Source organism: Chelmon rostratus, chromosome 2 (assembly GCF_017976325.1).
Source record: "Chelmon rostratus isolate fCheRos1 chromosome 2, fCheRos1.pri, whole genome shotgun sequence".
Lineage (NCBI taxonomy): Eukaryota > Metazoa > Chordata > Actinopteri > Chaetodontiformes > Chaetodontidae > Chelmon > Chelmon rostratus.
Genome location: NC_055659.1, coordinates 21,025,556 through 21,047,368, shown reverse-complemented (window position 1 = coordinate 21,047,368; position 21,813 = coordinate 21,025,556). Strand labels below are relative to the sequence as shown.

Here is a 21,813-nt window from a genome sequence, read left to right as displayed (position 1 = left end):
TTTTGTGCTCTTTGCCAATATGGTGAACACAGGTGTGCTGACACACACAGACACACACACAGATTGACATTACATTTACTGTAATCCAATCTAATCTTACCCTAACTTAACAGGCACATGCATCTCCAATGACTCCATCTGCAAATCCCTATACTGTGCTCACCGCACTTTTTCTTTCTACAGCGGCTGCTTGATGCTTAAGGGCTGTGTGTGTATATGTGTGTTTGTGTGTAAAATCACCTCTGCTAGCAGCACAGATGATGTGTAATTTTCTAGCTGAATACCTCCCAAAGTGTTGTTGTGTGGAATGGTGGCGGCGGCACACTCACAGCCTCGCTTTAATGCACAATGAAAACATGACATTTGAATAGAGAAGAGAGAGAAAGAGAGAGAAAGAGAAAGATGGACAGAAAGGAAGAGAGAACTGAGTTTAAAAACAAGGAGGCACCAGCAATGGTAGTGTTGCTTACCCAGGCATCCAAATCTGCTGGCTAGGACAGGCAGAAAGAATAGGGGTTAGTGAGACGGTGGAGGGCGTGAGGAAGGCACAGGGTTGGAAGCGAAGGTGGTCAGACCAAGAGGAGAGGAATAAAAGACAGGTATAATATGGAAAATGGGAAGGGAGGTGAAGTAAAAATAAATAAACAGCCAGGAATGAGGCAGATAATGAACAGAGGAGAAAGAAAGAGATAAAAGTAGAAGAAATGAGTGGAACAAGGAGAGAACAAGGTTAGCAGAGCTGGTCAAAGTATAATCAACACTATTATGTACAAGTTGCACATGTCAGGCTGAGGACTATTTGTTAGTTATAAACCCTAATTTGCCAGATGTCTGATGTTGTGAGAGATGTTATTGTGCCCTCCAACAGTCTCATAATGCAGCCAGTGTGTCCCAACATGCGTTCTGTAACAAACTGACATACTCGTTTGCCAAGGTAATGAAACAACATATGAATTTCTACTTTTTAACCCTTATATTGATCATCCTGGTGGCAGAGCAACTAAATGGTTTCCATAGGATACTCAAGAAGTTGTGGGTCTGAGTCTTGCACATAATCCTTACTGCATGCCAGCTGTCCATCCACACCCCCTGCCCTGTCCACCCATCTGTGTTGTTTCTCTTCACTGCCTCGAAGTGAAAGCAGTTCCTCTTGTTCAGAAAACAGTACAGTAAAACATATGATCTGGCTAAGCCGAACACATGTAGGATTATATCCTGAGAAGAAAAAAGGAGGTGGTTTTATCCATGATCTCATGGCAGGAACTTCAAGTAATAAAAAGTTAAGAACTCAAGATACAAATAAACTCTGAACAGCAGGCAATATTTGAGCCTTTAAATGAGTGGCCAATATAGCCAGCGATGGTTGCATTGACCACCTAGATGAAAAGCTACAGATGAAAAACCACTGAGCTGTTGCTTTGTCTAAGGATATAAAGCACACAAGTTTCAAGACAGTTGGTGCTTGTAGGCTTCAGACTGTGCCCTTGCACAGGGCCTGATAAAAAATGCATTTTGTTTTCAAACCACTGTTGAGTGCATCTTCAAGTTAAAGAATTGCTTTCATAAAAATTTGGAAACGCACCAACACAATTAAACCCAATCTGTTTCAAATCAATAATAATTAAATGTATTTATTTCAGTATGTTGTTTTACTTCAGGTGTAATTGTTAATTTTCAGATTGCATATTAATATTTAAAAAGCAATTATGTTGTACAGATGTGAGCTTATTGTCTATTTTACAACAGCTCTTAGTAGAACTTTGCCAGTCAGAACAGAGAGCTAGCAGCTATATCTATGTTTTTATGATAGTTCATAGACCTGTGTATGTATGACTCTTGAATGCAGTGTGACAGCATTCATATATGTTACATGTTATATGTTACATACATCTATCACCGTATCAAATAACGTTCAGTTAAAGTTTATAATACAGACAAACAGGACACCAGATCTGGGTGCGTCAAGCCTTGCCCACTCAAACCAAGTGCTCCCAGTCCAGCATTATACACAGAACAGAAAGGGACAGATTAGAGCAGTGGGTGGCTCTAATGTTGCCATGCCTCATAAAAACACCATTCAGTTAAATGAGGTGAACTCACAAAGCCAGTTGCTGTAGAATGCGCGTGTGTGTGTTTCGGTTAGTCTGTGTAACAGATACAGCCGACGCCATCTGTTTAACCTCCCTGCTCTGTGTGTGTGTGTGTGTGTGTGTGTGTGTGTGTGTGTGTGTGTGTGTGTGTGTGTGTGTGTGTGTGTGGACCCCCACAGAGTGTTCAGAGGAGTGTGGAGGTCCCATTTCCATAGATGATAGACTTTAGAAAGGCGGCGAAGGGGCTGGTTGTGATACAGATGCAGACAAACACACACCCAAGCAGTTTGGTGCAGTCCATGGGCCATAGCGGACAATGGCATTTCAGGTACATCCACTCATTGTTTTTTCCTGGCTCTGAGCTCCCTGGTGACCAGCAGTCAGCAGCCTCATTGTGAACATTAAGAGTCTGGATCCACCGAGGTAACAAAAACACATTTTTTTTTTACCAAGATAAAGCTTGTAAATGTAGTATTGACGCACTATCAATCAAGTTAACTGTGATCCCTCAGGCCCTGTTTACACCTGGCATTAACATGCATCCTGAGTGACTCTATTAGAAGTGGACAGCTCTAAGTACAGGCGTGAATGCACTCTAGATGCAATGAGAACCAATCGCTCAGACCACATTCAGAGGTGGTCTGAGCGATCAGGTGAATAATGCTAGCCTATCCTTTGGAACGTTCTGGGAAACACCTATAACTGGAGGTAGCCAGTTAGCTTTAGTATGAGTTCATTAATTTTTATCCACAGGAATAATTTCGTGGTTAAGATTTCTTTCATTCTCTGTTATATCTGGATGAAAAAATTTTTAGAGTTAGATTTCAGTGGCAGGGCTTTTCTTTCAGCATCTCATTAAAAGTTTATATTGTGTATTTCAACATTTTTACTACATAAAATGACAGTACATTTTGCTTTCATGTGTGCAGTTTGTCTTTGGCCTACATTCAGTAATTAAATGTTATTTAACAAAGAAGCAGAAATAATAATAATAATAATGACGTTAATAATTTAGTCATCGCTCATGTTTCCGGGGACCCCTCAATAAACTGTTTAAAACTAATGGCCTATTGTAATACTACTGTGTTGTTAATAAAGTTTAAAAAAAAAACTTGTAGTAAACTGTGGCTCTGGAACTAACTGCATCTAAAACTGGAATACGGGAGGCAAAGCAATCGGTTATTCCAAACAGGCACCACATTGGTATAGTAAACGGCAGGTAACCATAGCAACAAAACACATCTCTCATTCTACACTGCCAGTAAAACTTACTTAACAGTAACAGTGGTAGTGGACACAGCAGAGTACTATCATTGAATTCTGCAAACAGTAACCATCTTAACAACTACCACTCAACCATCCTCCAATTTCCTCACTTCATAGTCGAAGACACGCAGCAAAGACCTGCTCTCTTCCCTCCTTATAAAGCAGCCAGTGAGCTTCTTCAGAAGCGCTTGTCAGATGGTCGAATTGCTCCCCCCACCTCTGCAACTTTCCTAAACTGACAATCCGACATTCACACCCACTTCCTGCCATGATTGGTCAATGATGCAGAATGGAGAGAGAAGCCAGGGTTTGAACCTCTCTCTAAAGCTGTCTTTTTACATTTTTCTTTGTCACTATTCATGTGCATCAGAAATATCAGTTTCATCCTGGTCTAAAATCTATGTAGACGCACAATCATAGAGCATGAATCATGGCCATCAGTAGAGATGGACTCTGCTTCCCTTCTCAAAAAATAACTTCAAGATAAATTGTATTATTTCATGATGACAAATGGGAGCTATGGTTTACCAACGGATTCAGTGTGTGCCACCAGCACCAGATCATTCCTCTATCTACAAAACTAGTTTACAGGTGAAAAGGGGCAAATCATTTAACAGCATAGGGAAATTAGTGTTTCTCCTTCTACAAAAACACACTGATTTAATGGATCTCAATACATTCAATTATCTATGCTCAGCTGAATCACATTTGCTGTGGTTGTACCATGAGGGTCACCAGATGCACCAGCTTGGCAACGCTTCATGCTTGATTTAGAGTTGAATCCTCAATGGTCTGGCAACTGTGTGTGTGTGTGTGTGTGTGTGTGTGTGTGTGTGTGTGTGTTAGTGTGCGTGTGTGTGTGGGAGTGAAACAGAAAAAAAATGACAGAAATGTGACAGGATGAAGAGACCTTTTGGTCTCCAACACCACCTCACATGGCGAGAAATGCTTCCTTGGAAATCAATTATGTAAATACTGAATTATGCAAATGCTACATTTGAATAAATCTATGTGTTTGGGGAGAAAAGATTTTGGTGTGGTTTTCTACTTGGAGTCAGGAGAGGAGAGAGAGGGAGAAAAAGAGAGAGAGAGAGCGAGATGAGGAAAGAGGGCTAAAACGAGGATTAGGCTGGAGAATGTCACTGGCAGACACAGTTTGTTCAGTCAAACTCCTGGTTTGGCTTTTTAATTAAGGAGGAAGACAGAAATAAAGGCAGAGAGGAGAAAGTTAGAGCTAATTCACTGACAGCTTTCTTCCTGGCATATCTCTATAGGAATACGAGCAGTACTCACATTCATCATGTGTGCCAGTAATAAATGCCATTGGTACAGCTGAGTGCTTTCACCCCAGCTCTTGTTTGGGCGATGCTGATGCTTAGCTTGTCTGGATTCATCCTCAAAGGCACTGAATGATCCACATCGAAGCTTGTCCAGTCACACACACAAACACATGCACAAATACACATATAGACACACACACACATCCGCAAACACCACACACAATTGTATTCAATGTGATTTAACAATGTACACAATACATTTTTCACTTTTGACATGAGCAAAGGACAGTGAGATACCTCATCAGCTACACTGAAATGATATATATCACTCAACAATTTCCTTTATGCCTGAGCAACTCAAAATCACTCAATTATCTAAAATTTTCATCACAACGGAGAAAATTACTTTCACTTCTTTGGCGTTAATTTACAACCAGCAGGTGTGTTTTCTTGACATGTGGCGTCAAAATGTAATGTAGCCTGCTTCTCTCACACACACCTGGACAAAAGAAGACACACCCAACACACACTGAAGACAATGTGCGTAAAAACACCCACACCCACTGTTTTCTGTGTAAGACCACACATTAGCATCGTCATGATATGCATCATCACAGGTGGAGGTACAGCCACGAGTGATCGGTTTGACTGAATTTGCTCCTTGTATCATACTTTAATTACTTCTTCTGTATGGTGTCACATGATGTGCACATACTCCTGTATGACAATGTTCCGGTTCCAAATTCACAGTCTATATATAGTAATAAGAACTGAATAATAACTGAAAATAGCAAATCAGTACTTGTCAAAGGCGGCGTGTATATGAACTGCTATCACTATCATGCAAGTTGAGCATACTGGTTTGCATTTGCTCTCAACAATCTTCTCCAAAATTCACAAATTCTCCAGAAACTTGAACATAGGATGAAAGAAAATCAATTTTGTACCTCTCTTTAAGGTTGTAAAGCAAAAATCACTGGCAGTTAGTTGTTTGTTACGTTTTTGCCAGCACTTCAAACAGTAGGAAACAGACAAAAAGTGACTTTTCCAGGTCTCTTCATTAGTGTTAGAGCTTTATTAACACATACAGTCCAAATGCACAGCCTCCATCAGGAGAGCAGAACAGCAGCTCGAATGCATGAATCATAACACCTGGGTGTTATACGCACCTGCATGTATCCACAAAAAACACACATGAACTCACACATCAGCATGCACACATTACAGTAGGAGAACACCAGAGGCATGAATTGGTTAGTCTAGCTGTTTGCTCATTAAATGTGTGTTCTCGTCACATAGCCAGGGGAGGCTAAACGAATTAACACTTCATCATCAGCCTGCTTTCCCACCACAGACTGTCACAGAGAAAACAGAAGACACAGAGGATAGAGGATGGAGGAGGAGAGATGTCAGGTCAATAAGAGGAAGAGAAGGACAGAGAAAATGATGAGAAGAAAAAACAAGTATAGTAGTAAGAAAAACAATAAATGCAGGCATTTTCTGCATTATCATTAGCTCTCTCTCTCTCTCTCACACTCATTTGCTCCAGTTTCTTCCCATTTAGTGTAAAATAGTGACGTTCTGCAAAGCTTAACCTTTTAGTCCAGAGATTTAACTGTCTCTGCCCTGGAAACACCTTACTGACAATAGACAGCAACAGTCAGACTGGGTTCTGATTAGGTCAAGCTGCTTTAACCCACCAATAATTATTTTCACTAAGATTTACTTTGTCCATCACCACATTCTGTACGATGAATCGGTACAATACAGTATTACATACAACAAGCAGAGGCACAAAGCCTCATTAATTAACATTACCACTGAGTCATCCAACATGCACTAATACTGGGCAACAGTAAAATGTGTTTGTCATGTATTTCACATGTTTAGTTTGAAAGCATGCTTTCCTTACAAATACATATGCCGCTTGGTAAACATGAGATGTGATTCCACATGTAAAAAAAAAAGATTGACCATTGAAACCTACAATCGTAAACCTTTAGTCTCATAAGATTAGACATAAGATCAGTGACAGCTGTGTTTGTTTTTGACTGTGATAAATGCAACTTAAACTGACTACGAAATTGCTTAGAGGATGAGAAATCATAATCTTAATTAAGATCAATCTTAAATTCAAAAACATTTGACACATACTTGGAATGTTCTAATATTAATTATTATTCTCCTGTATCTGAGCAAGCATCTGGGAAACATTACTTCTCTCGATGGTAAGTCTTGCCCAGCTGTCTCATTACATCATGACAGTTCTCTGATGGGAAAGGTATTCCGCTATTGCACTACTGAACATTTGTCCTTTGAACCGACAGGATTTGTGCTAGCCCCACCACCTCCCCTTACTGCTGTGCACCGATCAAAATCTCCTCAACCGGTGAGCGCTCTGCTCGTCAGCAATTACCGCCGCCGTAGACGATGGGGGAGTACTGTACGTGTGTGCGTATGTGTGTGAGTGAGTGTGAGCGTGCACAAAGGGCTTAACTGCTTTAACATGCAGAAAAGATGTCAAGTCTGTGATTACACTAGCTGATAACAAGTGGTTTAGCTGTGAGTGAATGTGTGTGTCTGAATCCCTGTTTTATTTTACATCGTCGGTTTCTATATGAAAGAAATTCAGAGCTTTCATCTGTGCATGTGCACATATGTGCACCCTCACACTATGCAACACACAGACTCAAATGTTAATGTTCACCCACTCAGTCTCAATGTAACCCTCTCTCCCTCCACTGTCACATACCAGCATGTTTTTTCAATTCGCTCTTTTTCTTTTTCACTGATTCATCTTTCTCCTCTGTCCCTCTCCTCTGGATTGCCTCTTCTCCCTCTCTTCCTCTCTCCCACCCTCTGTCTTTGGCTAACAAGCAGCATTGGCTATCTAGCCGACTGGCTGTCGGAGTCAGACATCTGAATCTATTACTATACCATGCTTCAAGTCTCTTCACTCCGCCTTTCAGCTCCTGCAGCCCGTCCCTGTCCATGTTTCTCTTTCTCGGAGCTCTCTGGCCTAACACCTCCGTGTGCTTGCTGGTGTAGTTGCTGACTGCTACCGTATATTGGTGAAAGTGACTCCCTCAGTCCTGTCTCATAGGAGGGTCATGGGAAAAAGAGGGTGATGGTCGACAAAACAAAAACAAACATATTCAATTGTGTATTCGATGTTTGTAGATGTTTGCATTTGTGTGCAAATGCCAGGCTGACTGAAATGCAGGTGCTTCCACAGAAATGCAGACTTTTATATCCAGTTTTTTCAGCAGATATCCTGAACGTGTTCATGCATCTGTACTCTTTGTTTATTTTAGCAACTAATAACTATTGGATGATGAATAGACATTGAATAATGCACAATGTTAAAGGGTAACTATCTTATTGTGTGTGCTACTATGTGATTTGTATTGCTTTGTAATATACTCAACAATGATGTGCATCATCTGCTAAGAAACAACAGTTTCATGGTTCTTATTTTAGATATATGCTGTCATCTTTGTTCAGGGAAAAAAAAAATCCATCCAGGGATTATTTTGGGATTGGCTGAATACAGCTCAACCAACATGTCCATCTGGTGCTAGAAAGCAAACACTCAAAGCAGCTGAAGTGATATGAATTGACAGATTGATGTAACCACAGGCTAGTTCAGAGATGGTGGGGAGTAACATTGCCTTCAAATCATAGATTTTATGCACGATGAAGTCTTTAAACATGCAACAGATTAAATAATATCTAGGAATGCCAACGCTATATGTAATAATGGAGATAACAGAGACACTAAATTAGAAAACATAATGTTTTAAGCAATCAATAAAAATGAAGGAATTAAATGAAACAACATCACAGATCTATTGCAGAGAATTATATTCTGTGATCATTGACAAACATCTTCAAGACTTAGACAGCAGGGGGGCCTGCTGGTTAGCGAGAACGTCTTGTAACTGCAAGGCTGCATAATCAGCGCAAAACACATTTTGCAGCCTTGTCAAGTGTCATTTCCTGGTGCTTCTACACAACAGCAGGGCAATACTGTTAACATGTGTGGCATCATCCGCTGCGGCGGTCAGTGGCAGGAGTGTTTGTCATCTCAGGTCTGACTTTAATGAATGTTGGGCTTTTCACCCTGGTTTTCATCATCTTTCTTTTGGACAGTGTCAAATTGCTTCACTCTGAGTCATCACACACACACACACACAGACACACACAGGGACTAAGAGGTTGAGAAGGGAAAGATAAAAAGACAGAGGAGGTGGAATAAATGCTGGGAGAACATGTTGCCCAGGAGCACATACTGCTGTGCTGAACAGCATCCCTCCTGCTTTATAGCCCTTGGCAAAACAAACATGCTTCAACAATGCCATCTAGTGACTAGTCACAGGGTTACATCCAGTTTCCTCATCACATGGTCACAAACCTCAACTCATCCATGCAGTAGACATACCAACTAACAATCCAAAATCTCCAGCCACAGGCAATATGTGGTTAAATGTGATGCGGGAAACAGGAACAGGGTGGGTCTGACTACACCGCGAGGGAACGGAAACACCTCAACAAATGAAATGATAAAAATGAAATAATATACATGACATGAGAAACGACCTGATTTGCTGGAAAACTGTCGGCACAACAACCTGGCGAGGTTGTTAAAGAAAAGAGGAGGGGTGAGAAAACAGGGACTCACGGAGTGACTGAATGGGTGCATCATCTCGCATCACACATTTCAGCTCAAACTGTATAGAAACAAATTTCTCAGATCCAGATATTGTTATTTACAGATGAATAAAGGATGCCAATTTATTTTTACATAACAGCCTGCAGTTGAATGGCTTCAACTGTGAAATTCTGATCTTGGGGAAAATATGGCAGACTGAGAGTAAAGTGTCAATTTGAGCCCACGGTTTAAAAATATGCAACTTTACTGATTTTTGTAGTTTGTGGGAGTCAAGGAAATGTTCCTCCTGGGTTGGAAAAGAAGAGCAAGGAGCAACATGGCATGACGCATAAAGAGTAATCTATTTTCCACACTGAAATTGATAGGAAAATGGCCTCCAGGGCTAATAAACTTCTGGATGGAGAAAAATAGAATAGAGGAGGATAGAGGGAAATTATGGTCATTTGAACTGATTCAGACACATTCAAAATCCAAACATAAACACTAAAACATTCACTACAATGCAAACTATGTGAGGTTTGTAACACTGAGATGACTGTAACCACTCAAAATATCAGCTGTGTGAATGACTGCATGCCTCTAATATCTGTTTATATAAGTTTATATCTATCTACGTCTTTTTAATGCTGACGTGTTTCTAATTTTGTCATTTAAATTTCTCCATATGGGACTAAACTGGTCTGAATTAAAACAGCACCCTGTACCAAATTTCCCCAGCTGGGGATTAATAAAGTTGATCTTATCTTAACTAAATGTTGTTGCCCATCACTGGTTTTGCAATGGAGACTGCAGACAAAAGCTCGCTTTCAATATACAAGACTGAAAGCAAATCAACTGACAAGTTACAAACATCCACCCGCGACCCCCAAGCAGGTAGTAGAGTCTATTCTTCTCACCCACCTGGGAAGCTTCTGCAATTCAATAGCTTAAAGCAGATGCTTGTTATTATCTGCGTGTGTGCGTGTGTGTGCTTGTGTGTGGGAGTTGCTGAGCACTGAATGCCTGTGCATACTAATAGCATTTATTTGCGGCTCGGATGACACCTCTGAGGCAGAGAGAATAGTCGGGGGAAGAAAACAAACACAGGAGGTGCTAATGAAAGAAATGAGGGGAGAAGAGACTAGGTGTTAATGTAACTTGTTGTCTCTTCTGCGTCTTCATTGAAGGTGCGACTTTTAAGGCCTAAATGTAGTCTCAGAACAAGGTAGGATGACATATCAAAAAGGCCAAGTTGTATTTTTTTAAGACCACTTCTGCACGTCGGGTGAAAAGCCGGACGTCGTAATGACATAATGACAATAAGGAAATGTGGAGCAGAAGCAGCACTTAAATACATCAGCAGTGCCAGTTTAATTAAAAATGTGGAGTGAAAGTGTAGGGATAGTCTGCAACTATTCCGGCCCATCAGTCATGACCAGTGTTCAGAACTTGACCCTGATTTCGGTGGCACTACTTTTTCTCTGACACAACAACATCCCTCCATCAACTATACTCCCAATTCAGTGCCGATTGGTGCAGCTTCGTAATGAACACAGACAGCGCAGTAAGTAAGAATGAGAGGAATGTAGTTTGAGACGCACTTTGAGCTCTCCCGTTTGAATTACCTGCCCATGCTTGCCAATCACTGTGGAGAATCAAAATAGTTAATTTTTCACTGCTTTCAGACTTTGCAAAGACTTCTGCAACAGTAATGCTACATACTGGCAGTAGTAGACCTCAGTGAGCTACAGGTAGGCATTCCTACACAACATGAAAAAATATGGCATAGAAGGAAGTAATTAACACTATCAGACACCACACAAGGAAATTGAACCACGGTGTAAAAAAAGCTTTAAAATATGATATGAACAACGCTCAAAGAATATAGTAGAGCATGGAATGTTGAAGAACCTTGCAGGCAGATATCCCCCTGTAACACACCTGCACACACACACCTTCCTCTGATGCAAATTGACTCAGAGCCTGTTTAATGCACAGGTATGCACAAGCACAGATACATACAGACGCATATATATAGATACATAGATATATATACACACACACACAAATATTCCCAGCGGGGCGGCTGGCGCAGGGACAGGAGTAAATGGCTAATGTGAGTGTTTGTGACAGGCAGCCTGAGGCAGTGTGGGGAGCAGCTCAGTTCTCTGACAGGTGTTGGGGTTGCCTCCACACCTCCCTCACCTCCTACTCACCCCAACGCTAACATACAGCCTACCTGCTGGGGAGCAATGAGTGCAGGTGGGGAAATAGGTTGGGGGGGGTGCTTGCTATATACGTGTTTGTGTATCGTGATAGTGTCACAGCAATATGACAATATGTGAGTGTATGTCTCTGTGTGTCTTCTCCTCTGGGAAATAAGGCGGCTCCCAAACTACTCAAAATGGAGCGTTTTAAGGTGGAATAGGGAAAGAGAGGGGGGTGGAGAGACTTGTTCTTGAAGCCTTCGGCTGTGTTGTTGCTGGGGGATGCAAGGTCGATGGAAAACAGAGAGAGGCCCACCTGCTAAGCAGAGAGATTTTCTAGTGGCAGAGCTCTTCAATCAGATTCCCGGGTACTTTCAATCTCCTCCAAAGATGAAGCAAGGCAACAAAAAATATACATACCATTGCTTCTTTCTTTTTAATCCTAGGAGTGAAATATGCCAGGGTCCAGGTCTTTTGGGGGTTTGGTAAGTATGTGTCACATTTTTGACAGCAGAGAAATAAAGAAGGGGAACAATGAATGTGTCAGACAGTTAAGCAGAAAAAAAGTGAGAATCAGAGGTGAAACTGAGCAGGAAGGGCAGGTGAGAAAGAGGAAAAAGTGGGAACAGAGAGGCGATGGGGGATATGCTGTTTAGGCTTCTCACAAATGTTATACGTCAATTCTATCTGCACCTGAAAGCAGCAGAAGCCCCCCCTTCTTTTTACTTAAACCCACAGATTCTGCTTCACACCTGTGTGTCACTCAACTCCAAGCTTCCTTTAAATTGAGCATGCACACAAGAAACCTTTAATCCAAGTGTTGACAAAAAGACACTCAAACCTGTCAAACACACCGATCAACAATGACAGAGTTGGGTCAATACTTATTTTCTACTCTGTGCAACCGCAACCATCACCACACACACACTGACAGGCTAGATTGACTTGTCATGTCAGAAAACCTTGGAAACAAAGCTGTGAGGAAAGAGTGCTCAGTTTCTCATTGCGATGCAACATCATTAAATGATTGGAGCGCATATCAGTGTAAGTTAAGCCAGCGGCTTCATTCAGTATTCATTACAGCACCGAAAAGACACTGCTGGACAAATCAATTGGAGAGGAGAGAGACAGAGTCAGGACTGTAGGCAACCCACAGTGTTTAATTCTAACAAAGAAAAGCAAGTGAAAAAACACCAGGGAGGGAGTCGCAAATTAATGATTGCCAATAGATCACTGTTAATCAATACTTGTAAGTAACAATGAAAAACAGCCCCTCCAGGGTTAACACACATACAAATCTCACTGGCAATCACCTCTCTTTCACTCCCACCCACTGCACTGTTGTTGAATTTAATAAAAACAGGGGTCAACAAGCACATCTGAAATAGTGCCTGTAGGAGCCAAATATGTGTGTCATTCACTGATGTGAACATGGGGTGTCGCTGTAATGCCAGCCTATTTGGAATTACCTATAAAGATAGAAGGATGTATGTTGACGTCAGGTGTTCAACCCGGAAGGGCAAACGGTTTTTGACCGCTGTGGCGCGGAGGGATTACGGGAAGTTGTATGTTTTGGATATCTGTCACGAGCGGTGCATCAAAGCAATAAAGTATTGTCATGTTGAAACAAGCGCTGTCTGTGGATTATTAAAGGAGCAACTCAATCGCGGCATCTCAAAGCAAAGCGCGTCGACCAGGTCACACCGGGGAAGACATCTCAGGAGTTAGCATTGGGCTAACCCCTTCATTCTGTCAAAAACCTGCACCTTTTGGAACCAGAGGAAGCCCCAGCACGTTTGGGCGAGCCAGCGGGCGATCCAGGAGGACGAGGAGAGCCGCTGGGAACTGTTGGTTTCCTGACGCGGTTTGGAGCCAGGTTTGCCGCGGTACGGGAGAGACGCGGAGGAGCTAGGTTGCTAATGCTAAAGCCGGCTGTGGAGCATCGGACCATCGCACGGCGCCCAACGCAACGCAATGCAAGGAGGTATGTGTAGCGCTACACTCTTTGATGGCCATCTAATTTGTGTGCACACATAGATATAAATTCAATGCATTGGTAACCGGCGCGCGTGGATAATACATTTTGCAATTGATTCTCGTTTCGTTGCGGCAGACTGCTAACGACTGACTGTTCACTCAATATGGAAATGCGCGATGCGGCATCGGACATAGCCACCAGGACTGATGCGCGAACTGCTAGTAGACCCGGTAGTGTGACTAGCAGTGTTGAAACTCAGACTCAAAAACGGGTGGTTAAACTGACGGCTAAAGCGCTTGCCGAAAAACTGGACAGGTTGCAAAATGGCAGAAAGGCCAAACTAAATAAAGCAACTACTCTGAGAAATGTAATACAAAATTTAATGTCAAAAGGTGAAAACACCAAGGTTCAAAATGCTCTTGACGATTTGATTGAAATGTGTGAAGAAGCAAAATGCATGCATGATTCTTTGTTGGTTTTGTTGCCATGTGATGAAAGAGAAAACCATGAAATATGGTTCAAAGCCAAAATGCTTTCAAATGATAAGTGTATTGCCAATGTGAAAATGTGGGTTTCTTCTGTTGAGGGTAATGCACATGATAATTATGTCGATGATGACGTAAATCCAGATGACAGTGTTTCAAATGTTGGTAGCAAGCATTCAAGCCAAAGGACTGGTTATAGTGGAAAATCAAGTACCACGTCCTCTGCTAGGATTAAAGCTGAGGCAGAGAGAGCTTCACTCATCGCCCGCATTGCAGCTTTAAAGGCGAAACATGCTCTGGAAGAGGAGGAACAGCAGCTGAGAAGAAGGAAAGAGCAGCTGAAGTTGGAAACTGAGCTAGCTGCCTCTGCTGCTAAGTTGGCAGTACTACAGGCCTCTAGCTTGAAAGGCACATCTCAAGCACCTTCAAATGGCATGAATTCTTATGTGGAAAGGGAACAAAGGAAAGGGGATTTCAGTGTCTTAAACCCAAAGGCAAAGGAATTCAAACCTGAAACCTGTAAATCAACACAACAAAATGACATGATAAAAGTGTTATTACTGCATGATAACACAATGGATGTGCGTTCAAAGGGAACAGTTCAATTGTTAAAACCCACTTCAAGTTTTCAACATATTCCCAATCAACAGCAACAGGAAAACAATCTCCTGGGAATGTCACAGCCTTTGCAGGATCAACGTGCAACTGCTCACATTGAGGATGAGGAAGTAAAATCTGCATATCTCCAACCAGTCAATCAAAATCCATCTGGAGACCTTCTTTCCATCATGCAGAGGCAAAATGAAATAACAGCAGCTCTGGTACGACAGCAGCGGTCACTGTCTTTACCACCAAGAGATATCCCCATATTTGATGGTGATCCTCTCCGATACAGGTCCTTCATTAAGGCCTTTGAGCAAGGAGTGGAGGGAAAGGCAGGACAAACGGATTGTCTGTACTACTTGGAGCAGTTCACTAGAGGACAACCACGGGAACTGGTGCGTAGCTGTCAACATATGGCTCCTGAGCGTGGCTATGCAGTGGCAAAGAGTCTGATAAAGGCACATTTTGGTAACCAGTACAAGACTGCAACTGCGTATATGGAAAGGGCATTGGCCTGGCAGTCAATAAAATCGGAGGACGTGAAAACACTCCAGGCCTATTCCTTATTCTTACGCGGCTGCTGCAATGTAATGGAGGAAATGGAGTACATGCAGGAGCTGGACATGCCGGTAAACATGAGAGCCATCATTTTGAAGTTGCCTTACAGAATGAGAGAACAATGGAGAACCAAAGCTCACGACATCATGGAAACAGCAGGCCACAGAGCTAGCTTCAGTGATTTAGTCACATTTATTGAGCGTCATGTCAGCATTCTTTCTGACCCTCTGTTTGGCGACATACAAGATCAATCAATTAGTGCCACTGGGAACAAAGCTCTCACCAGATTCAAGTCACAGCCCAGGAACAAGGTTAAAGGAAGTGTTGTTGCCACCACAGTAACCTCTACCACCACCATGGAACCACCTGAAGAAGTTAAAGAGCCAACATTTCATCCAGAGAAGGCTGAATGTGTAGGATGCCTCTGCTGCTCTCGGAATCACTCATTGGAGGAGTGTAAGCACTTTAAGGGAAAGAAGCACAAGGAAAAACTTCTCTTTTTGAGGGAAAGGGCAGTTTGCTTTGCTTGCTTGTGCGTTGGTCACATGAGCCGGGATTGCGAGAGCCGCTTGACATGTCAAGTTTGTGGTCAAACTCATCCCACTGCGCTTCACATCAAAAGGCAAACTGCAGCACCGGAACAGGAAAGAGAACCATCCAAACATTCCGGTTCACTCACAACATGTGGACATACAGGGGCCGGTAAGGACCGGTGTGTGTTGTCCATCCTTCCTGTAAAGGTCAAAGCATCAAAGGGAAATCACATCATAAGTACTTACGCCTTCTTGGATCCTGGCAGCTCAGGCACATTTTGCTCCGAACATCTAATGCAGAAGTTGAATGTTACAGGAAAACGAACAAACTTCCTGCTGCGTACAATGGGACAAACAAAGGTGACTCCAGCCCACTCATTATTTGGTGTAGAGGTATCTGGTCTTGACAGCAATGACTTCTATCTTCTTCCAGAAATTATCACACAGCAGAAGATGCCAGTCACTACCGATGACATGATTACATCTGAGGACCTGTGTAAGTGGCCATACTTATCCAAGGTGCACATCCCCAGCATAAAGGCAAACGTTGACCTGTTGATAGGAACCAACGCACCCAAACTTTTGGAACCATGGGAGGTCATTAATAGCCAAGGGAGTGGCCCATATGCTGTTAAAACTGTGCTAGGATGGGTGGTTAACGGACCGCTGGATGGAGGCAGCGATATGGACCAGGAGCCTCACTCAGCTACAGTGAACCGGGTGTCTGTGTGTAAACTGGAAGAAATGCTGGCAAACCAATACAATCAAGAGTTCAACGAAAGAAATTTCGAGGAAAAGCAAATGTCCAGAGAAGACCTCAAGTTTCTCGAAATCATGGAGAATTCAGCAGTTCTTAAGGAGGGAAAGTACTGTTTGAAGTTGCCCTTTAGGAAAGGAGAGGTTTCTCTGCCCAACAACTTTGCAGTGATCAACCAGAGGATTCAAGGATTAAAGAAGAGGTTCCGTCACGACACTCGCTTCCATCAGGAATATGCTAGGTATATGCACGAGCTAATTAGCGAGGGCTATGCAGAGCAAGTACCTCAGCAACAACTGTGTCGTGACAGTGGGAAGGTGTGGTACATTCCTCACCATGGTGTCCACCATCCAAGGAAGGGATCTCTGCGTGTGGTGTTCGACTGTGGAGCCACATTCCAAGGTGCTTCTTTAAATAATGAACTCCTGCAGGGTCCTAACCTTACCAGCTCGCTGCTTGGTGTCCTTGCTCGTTTCAGACAAGAGCCGGTAGCTTTCATGGGAGATATTCGAGCCATGTTTCACCAGGTGAAGGTTCTAGAAGAGGACCGAGATTTTCTTCGTTTTCTCTGGTGGCCAGGTGGAGATATCACGAAGAATCTTGTGGAGTATAGAATGACTGTGCACCTGTTTGGTGCTGTGTCTTCTCCTAGTTGTGCAAGCTATGCATTGAGGAAGACTGCAGAGGATAACCAGTCCGTATTTACAGACGAAGTTTTTCAGGCAGTGAAGCAAAACTTTTACGTGGACGACTGTTTGAAGAGCTCAGCCACAGACGCAGAAGCAATCCAAACAATAAAAGATCTCATTGCTCTGTGTCGAAAGGGAGGCTTCATCTTGGAAAAATGGATCAGCAACAGTCGAGTTGTTTTGCAAGCCATCAATAAGGATCAAAGAGCCAAGGACCTGAAGGACTTGGATTTGGATCAAGACAAACTTCCGATGGAGAGAGCTCTGGGCCTACAATGGTGTGTGGAGACGGACTCTTTCAGATTCAAGATGGAGATTAAACATCAGCCCCTCACTAGACGTGGCATGTTATCAGTCAACAGCTCCGTATATGATCCTCTGGGTTTCTTGGCACCAGTCACTTTGCATGCAAAAATGATGCAGCAAGAACTCTGCAGGAGAGGTTGTGGATGGGACGATGCTTTACCACAGGACATCTTACACCGATGGCGAAGGTGGATTGAGGACCTGGATCTGCTGACTGCATTCAATGTGGACAGGTGCATCAAGCCAGTGGACTTTGGATCGGTCAAGCACGCCCAACTGCACCACTTTGCAGATGCCAGCGAAGCTGGATATGGAACAGCAACCTACATCCGGATGCTGAATCAAGAAAATCACATCCAAGTCACTTTTCTGCTTGGTAAGGCCAGAGTAACACCACTGAAGGGTGTAACCATTCCCCGACTCGAGCTGACAGCAGCCGTCCTCGCTGTCAGAGTGGACTCAATGGTGAAGGCAGAGTTGAACATCCAGTTGGAGGATTCAGTATTTTGGACTGACAGCACTTCAGTGTTGAAATATCTGAACAATGAGGACAGGCGCTTTCACACATTCGTGGCCAACAGAATCTCAACCATCAGGGAACTATCTGAACCATCACAGTGGAGACACGTCAGTACTAAAAACAATCCAGCTGACGATGCATCGAGAGGAATGAAGGGCGCTGATTTCTTGAAAGGCAACAGGTGGCAAAAGGGTCCAGCTTTCCTTTGGATGGAAGAAGAGGATTGGCCTAAGACTGTGTTGGATGTCACACTGGATGCCACAGACAAAGAAGTCAGGAAGGAGGCAACAGCCAATGCCATCAGGTTGTGTGATGTTTCTAGTCCCACAGACCAGCTCATTACCTACTTTTCTGACTGGAGGAGGCTCAAAACAGCAGTTGCCTGGATCCTTAGGTTAAAGGCCATGTTGTTGGAACGAAGTCTCCGAAGGAAGCAGTCAGAAGCTTCTGTGGTGGAGCTTTCTGAGTCTGCAAAGGGAGAGAGACAGCGGATCACATCTCAGCCCAGGAGCAACATCTTGACACTGAACGAGCTAGTGAATGCAGAAATTGCTATCATTCGCTTTTGCCAGCACCAGAGGTTCAGCAAAGAGGTTTCTGCTCTGTCATCAAAAAGAGCAACTGTGAATCGACAGAGTCCCATATACAGGTTGGACCCAGTTTTGGAGGATGGACTTTTAAGAGTCGGAGGAAGATTGAGCAGGGGATCAATGCCAGAGGAAACTAAGCATCCACTCATTCTCTCCAAAGAGCAGCATGTTTCTATGCTCATTCTCAAACATGTACATCAAAGTCTGGGCCATGGAGGGCGAAGTCACACTCTGTCTGCTGTGAGAAGGAAATTTTGGATCACCAATGCCAATTCAGCAGTTAGGAAGATTGTTGCTGAATGCGGCTTTTGTAGACGCTATAATGGAAGAGCAGTGGAACAAAAGATGGCAGATCTTCCTGAGGCAAGAATCCTTCCTGATTTGCCACCATTTACCAACACAGGAGTGGATTACTTCGGACCAGTCGAAGTGAAGAGAGGAAGATCAACCTGCAAACGCTACGGTGTTTTATTTACCTGTATGGCGAGCAGGGCTGTTCATCTAGAGGTGGCACCTTCTCTGGAAACAGATGCGTGCATAAATGCTTTGCGTCGGTTTATCAGCAGAAGAGGACAAGTGGAACATCTGAGATCAGACAACGGTACCAACTTCATTGGGGCAGAAAGAGAGCTGAAGGAGGCTCTTGCTAATCTGAACCAGGACAAGATACAAGGAGCTCTGTCGCAGAGTGGAATCCGCTGGAGTTTTAACCCACCAGCAGGCTCGCACCATGGGGGTGTATGGGAACGGATGATCCGGTTGGTGAGAAGAGTTCTCAGCTCGGTACTGCGGCAGCAAAGGCTGGACGATGATGGGTTGCACACGTTGTTTTGTGAAGTGGAGGCCATTTTGAACGATCGGCCAATTACCAAATTCTCGGAGGATCCCAATGACCTGGAACCACTCACACCTAACCATCTGCTTCTCCTAAAGGGCAAACCGTCTTTTCCACCTGGAGTATTTGGACCTGATGATCAATATGTGAGGAGGCGATGGCGGCAAGTGCAATACCTCTCAGATCTTTTCTGGAAGAGATGGGTACGGGAGTACCTACCCTTGCTTCAAGAAAGACAAAAATGGAACCAGAAGAGGAGAAGCTTGAGTGCTGGAGACATTGTTGTGATCATGGATCCTTCAGCTCCTCGTGGTTCCTGGCCACTTGGCAGAGTTCTGGAGGTGTTTCCCGATAGGCATGGTTTTGTGCGTTCTGTGAGATTACAGACGAAATCAAGTGTCATTGAACGACCAGTGACAAAACTTTGTTTGGTGTATGGAGTGTAAAAAATGTTGGTGTTTACTGTGAAATTTGACTCCTTTTTGTATCACTTTAATGAATTGTTATGTCTGGTGGCCATCACAATTAGGGGCCGGTGTGTAGGAGCCAAATCTGTGTGTCATTCACTGATGTGAACATGGGGTGTCGCTGTAATGCCAGCCTATTTGGAATTACCTATAAAGATAGAAGGATGTATGTTGACGTCAGGTGTTCAACCCGGAAGGGCAAACGGTTTTTGACCGCTGTGGCGCGGAGGGATTACGGGAAGTTGTATGTTTTGGATATCTGTCACGAGCGGTGCATCAAAGCAATAAAGTATTGTCATGTTGAAACAAGCGCTGTCTGTGGATTATTAAAGGAGCAACTCAATCGCGGCATCTCAAAGCAAAGCGCGTCGACCAGGTCACACCGGGGAAGACATCTCAGGAGTTAGCATTGGGCTAACCCCTTCAGTGCCAAAACAGAACTATCATAGAAAATACAAGCAGACAATAATCAGTGTAATCTCTGAATCTAAATGCATACCAGAAATGAATAACTTTCTTGTTTACACAGCATTTTAGAAACCAGGCACCTGCTGAAAGGCAGGGGTTAATCAGATTACAGGTTACATGTAATCTTTGTGACTTTGATAGGTGTTAACATTTATAGACATTGGTCATGCTTCTGTTTCCGTCCAATATATCCAATAATACTGTTTTTATTAATATAGCCTGTAGAAATACATGGTCATGCTTGTACCCCAGTAGGCTACAAGGACCATCAGGGATTTCCCTACTCTGATAAAGTACAGATACTGTACATCTCCACCACTACAATGTTGTTGCTCCCCGACCACTCACATAATCTATTCAGTGTAGGGAACAGCTGAGGAAGGACTGAGGAAACACTATGCTACATTAGCGATACAAATGCAACAATGTGACAATGAACATCTTGACTTCAGTGTTACTAACAATTAAACAGCAAGTATATCATCATATTTAGAATATCCTAATCACTCACTAAAAGGTTTGTTGTCTGCAACACAGACACTGGGATTGTACAACCTATTATTCAGCTGTTCACCAGTGCCAGAGGTGCCATTCAGAGTCTAAACAGTAGAGGGTACTGCTGCCTCACAGAAACAGTTTCTGAAGGGAAAGGATTCTTACTCCTTCAATATAAAACAAGAGTTTACATGTAAAATGATATATTGATTTTAGAACATGGCCTCTTAGCCTCAAGAGATAAAATCTGCTACCATACTGTACATAAAGTTGATGATCTGAAAATGGCCTATAATCCAGTATGTGTCTGATATATGTTTATAATATTCAAATGTTTGCCTATTACAACCCTTAACTTCAGCGAACACCTCAACCAGCCTGAGGCCAACAAGTCACTGAGATGTGTTATCACGCTTATGTTTAAGTCAAATTTCAACATATTTCTTTGAGTTGCAGTGGTGCCAAGTTTTAGTCTTCGAATGCAGCATTAGCTTATCGAAAGAAGTTTAATGAAATGTTTGTTCTTTATAGTCCTAAATCTTATATTTAATTTGAATATTGTTACACCGACACAACTTCTTTGTAACACAGGTTGTGCTGTTTCAGCAAAATGTGAATTAACACATCAAATTGATAGTTTTGAAGGATTTCCGGCACAATAAAGTAGTGGAAGTGGAAGACTCCCAGTATAGAGCCAAACACTCCCAGTATTGACCCAGAAAGCATCACTCACCAGTATCTTGGCCTTTTCTTTCTCTTCACGGGCCTTTCCTTTCTCAATGATGAGGGCAGGGGTTAGCTCATCCAGGCCTGTGGTTGCTGCTGACTCTCTCTCCCTCTGGGCCAGTTGGGCCAACTGCTCTTGCACCAGGGCCTGTTGACGCTCAAAGCTAAAGTAGAGGAAGATAAGAACTTTTAACTTTAACCTTTCACTTTTACTTATCCAGTGAAAGTCTGCTAAACATGCACGTTCTTGCACACACAGAGAGCTACCCATTGGGGTATGAAGGAATGGTGATTATAGCAACAACAATA

At 43.0% G+C, this 21,813-nt stretch overlaps 1 protein-coding gene across 1 annotated transcript in view; it reads right to left on the bottom strand.

Annotated features, from left to right (window-relative positions):
* LOC121621665 (MICOS complex subunit mic25a-like) overlaps positions 1 to 21,813 on the bottom strand; it is a 60,115-nt gene that overhangs the window by 35,965 nt on the left and 2,337 nt on the right. The window contains exon 4 of the mRNA XM_041958217.1: positions 21,512 to 21,668. Coding sequence (XP_041814151.1) covers positions 21,512 to 21,668 — 157 coding nt within the window. The remainder of the gene's footprint in view (positions 1 to 21,511; positions 21,669 to 21,813) is intronic.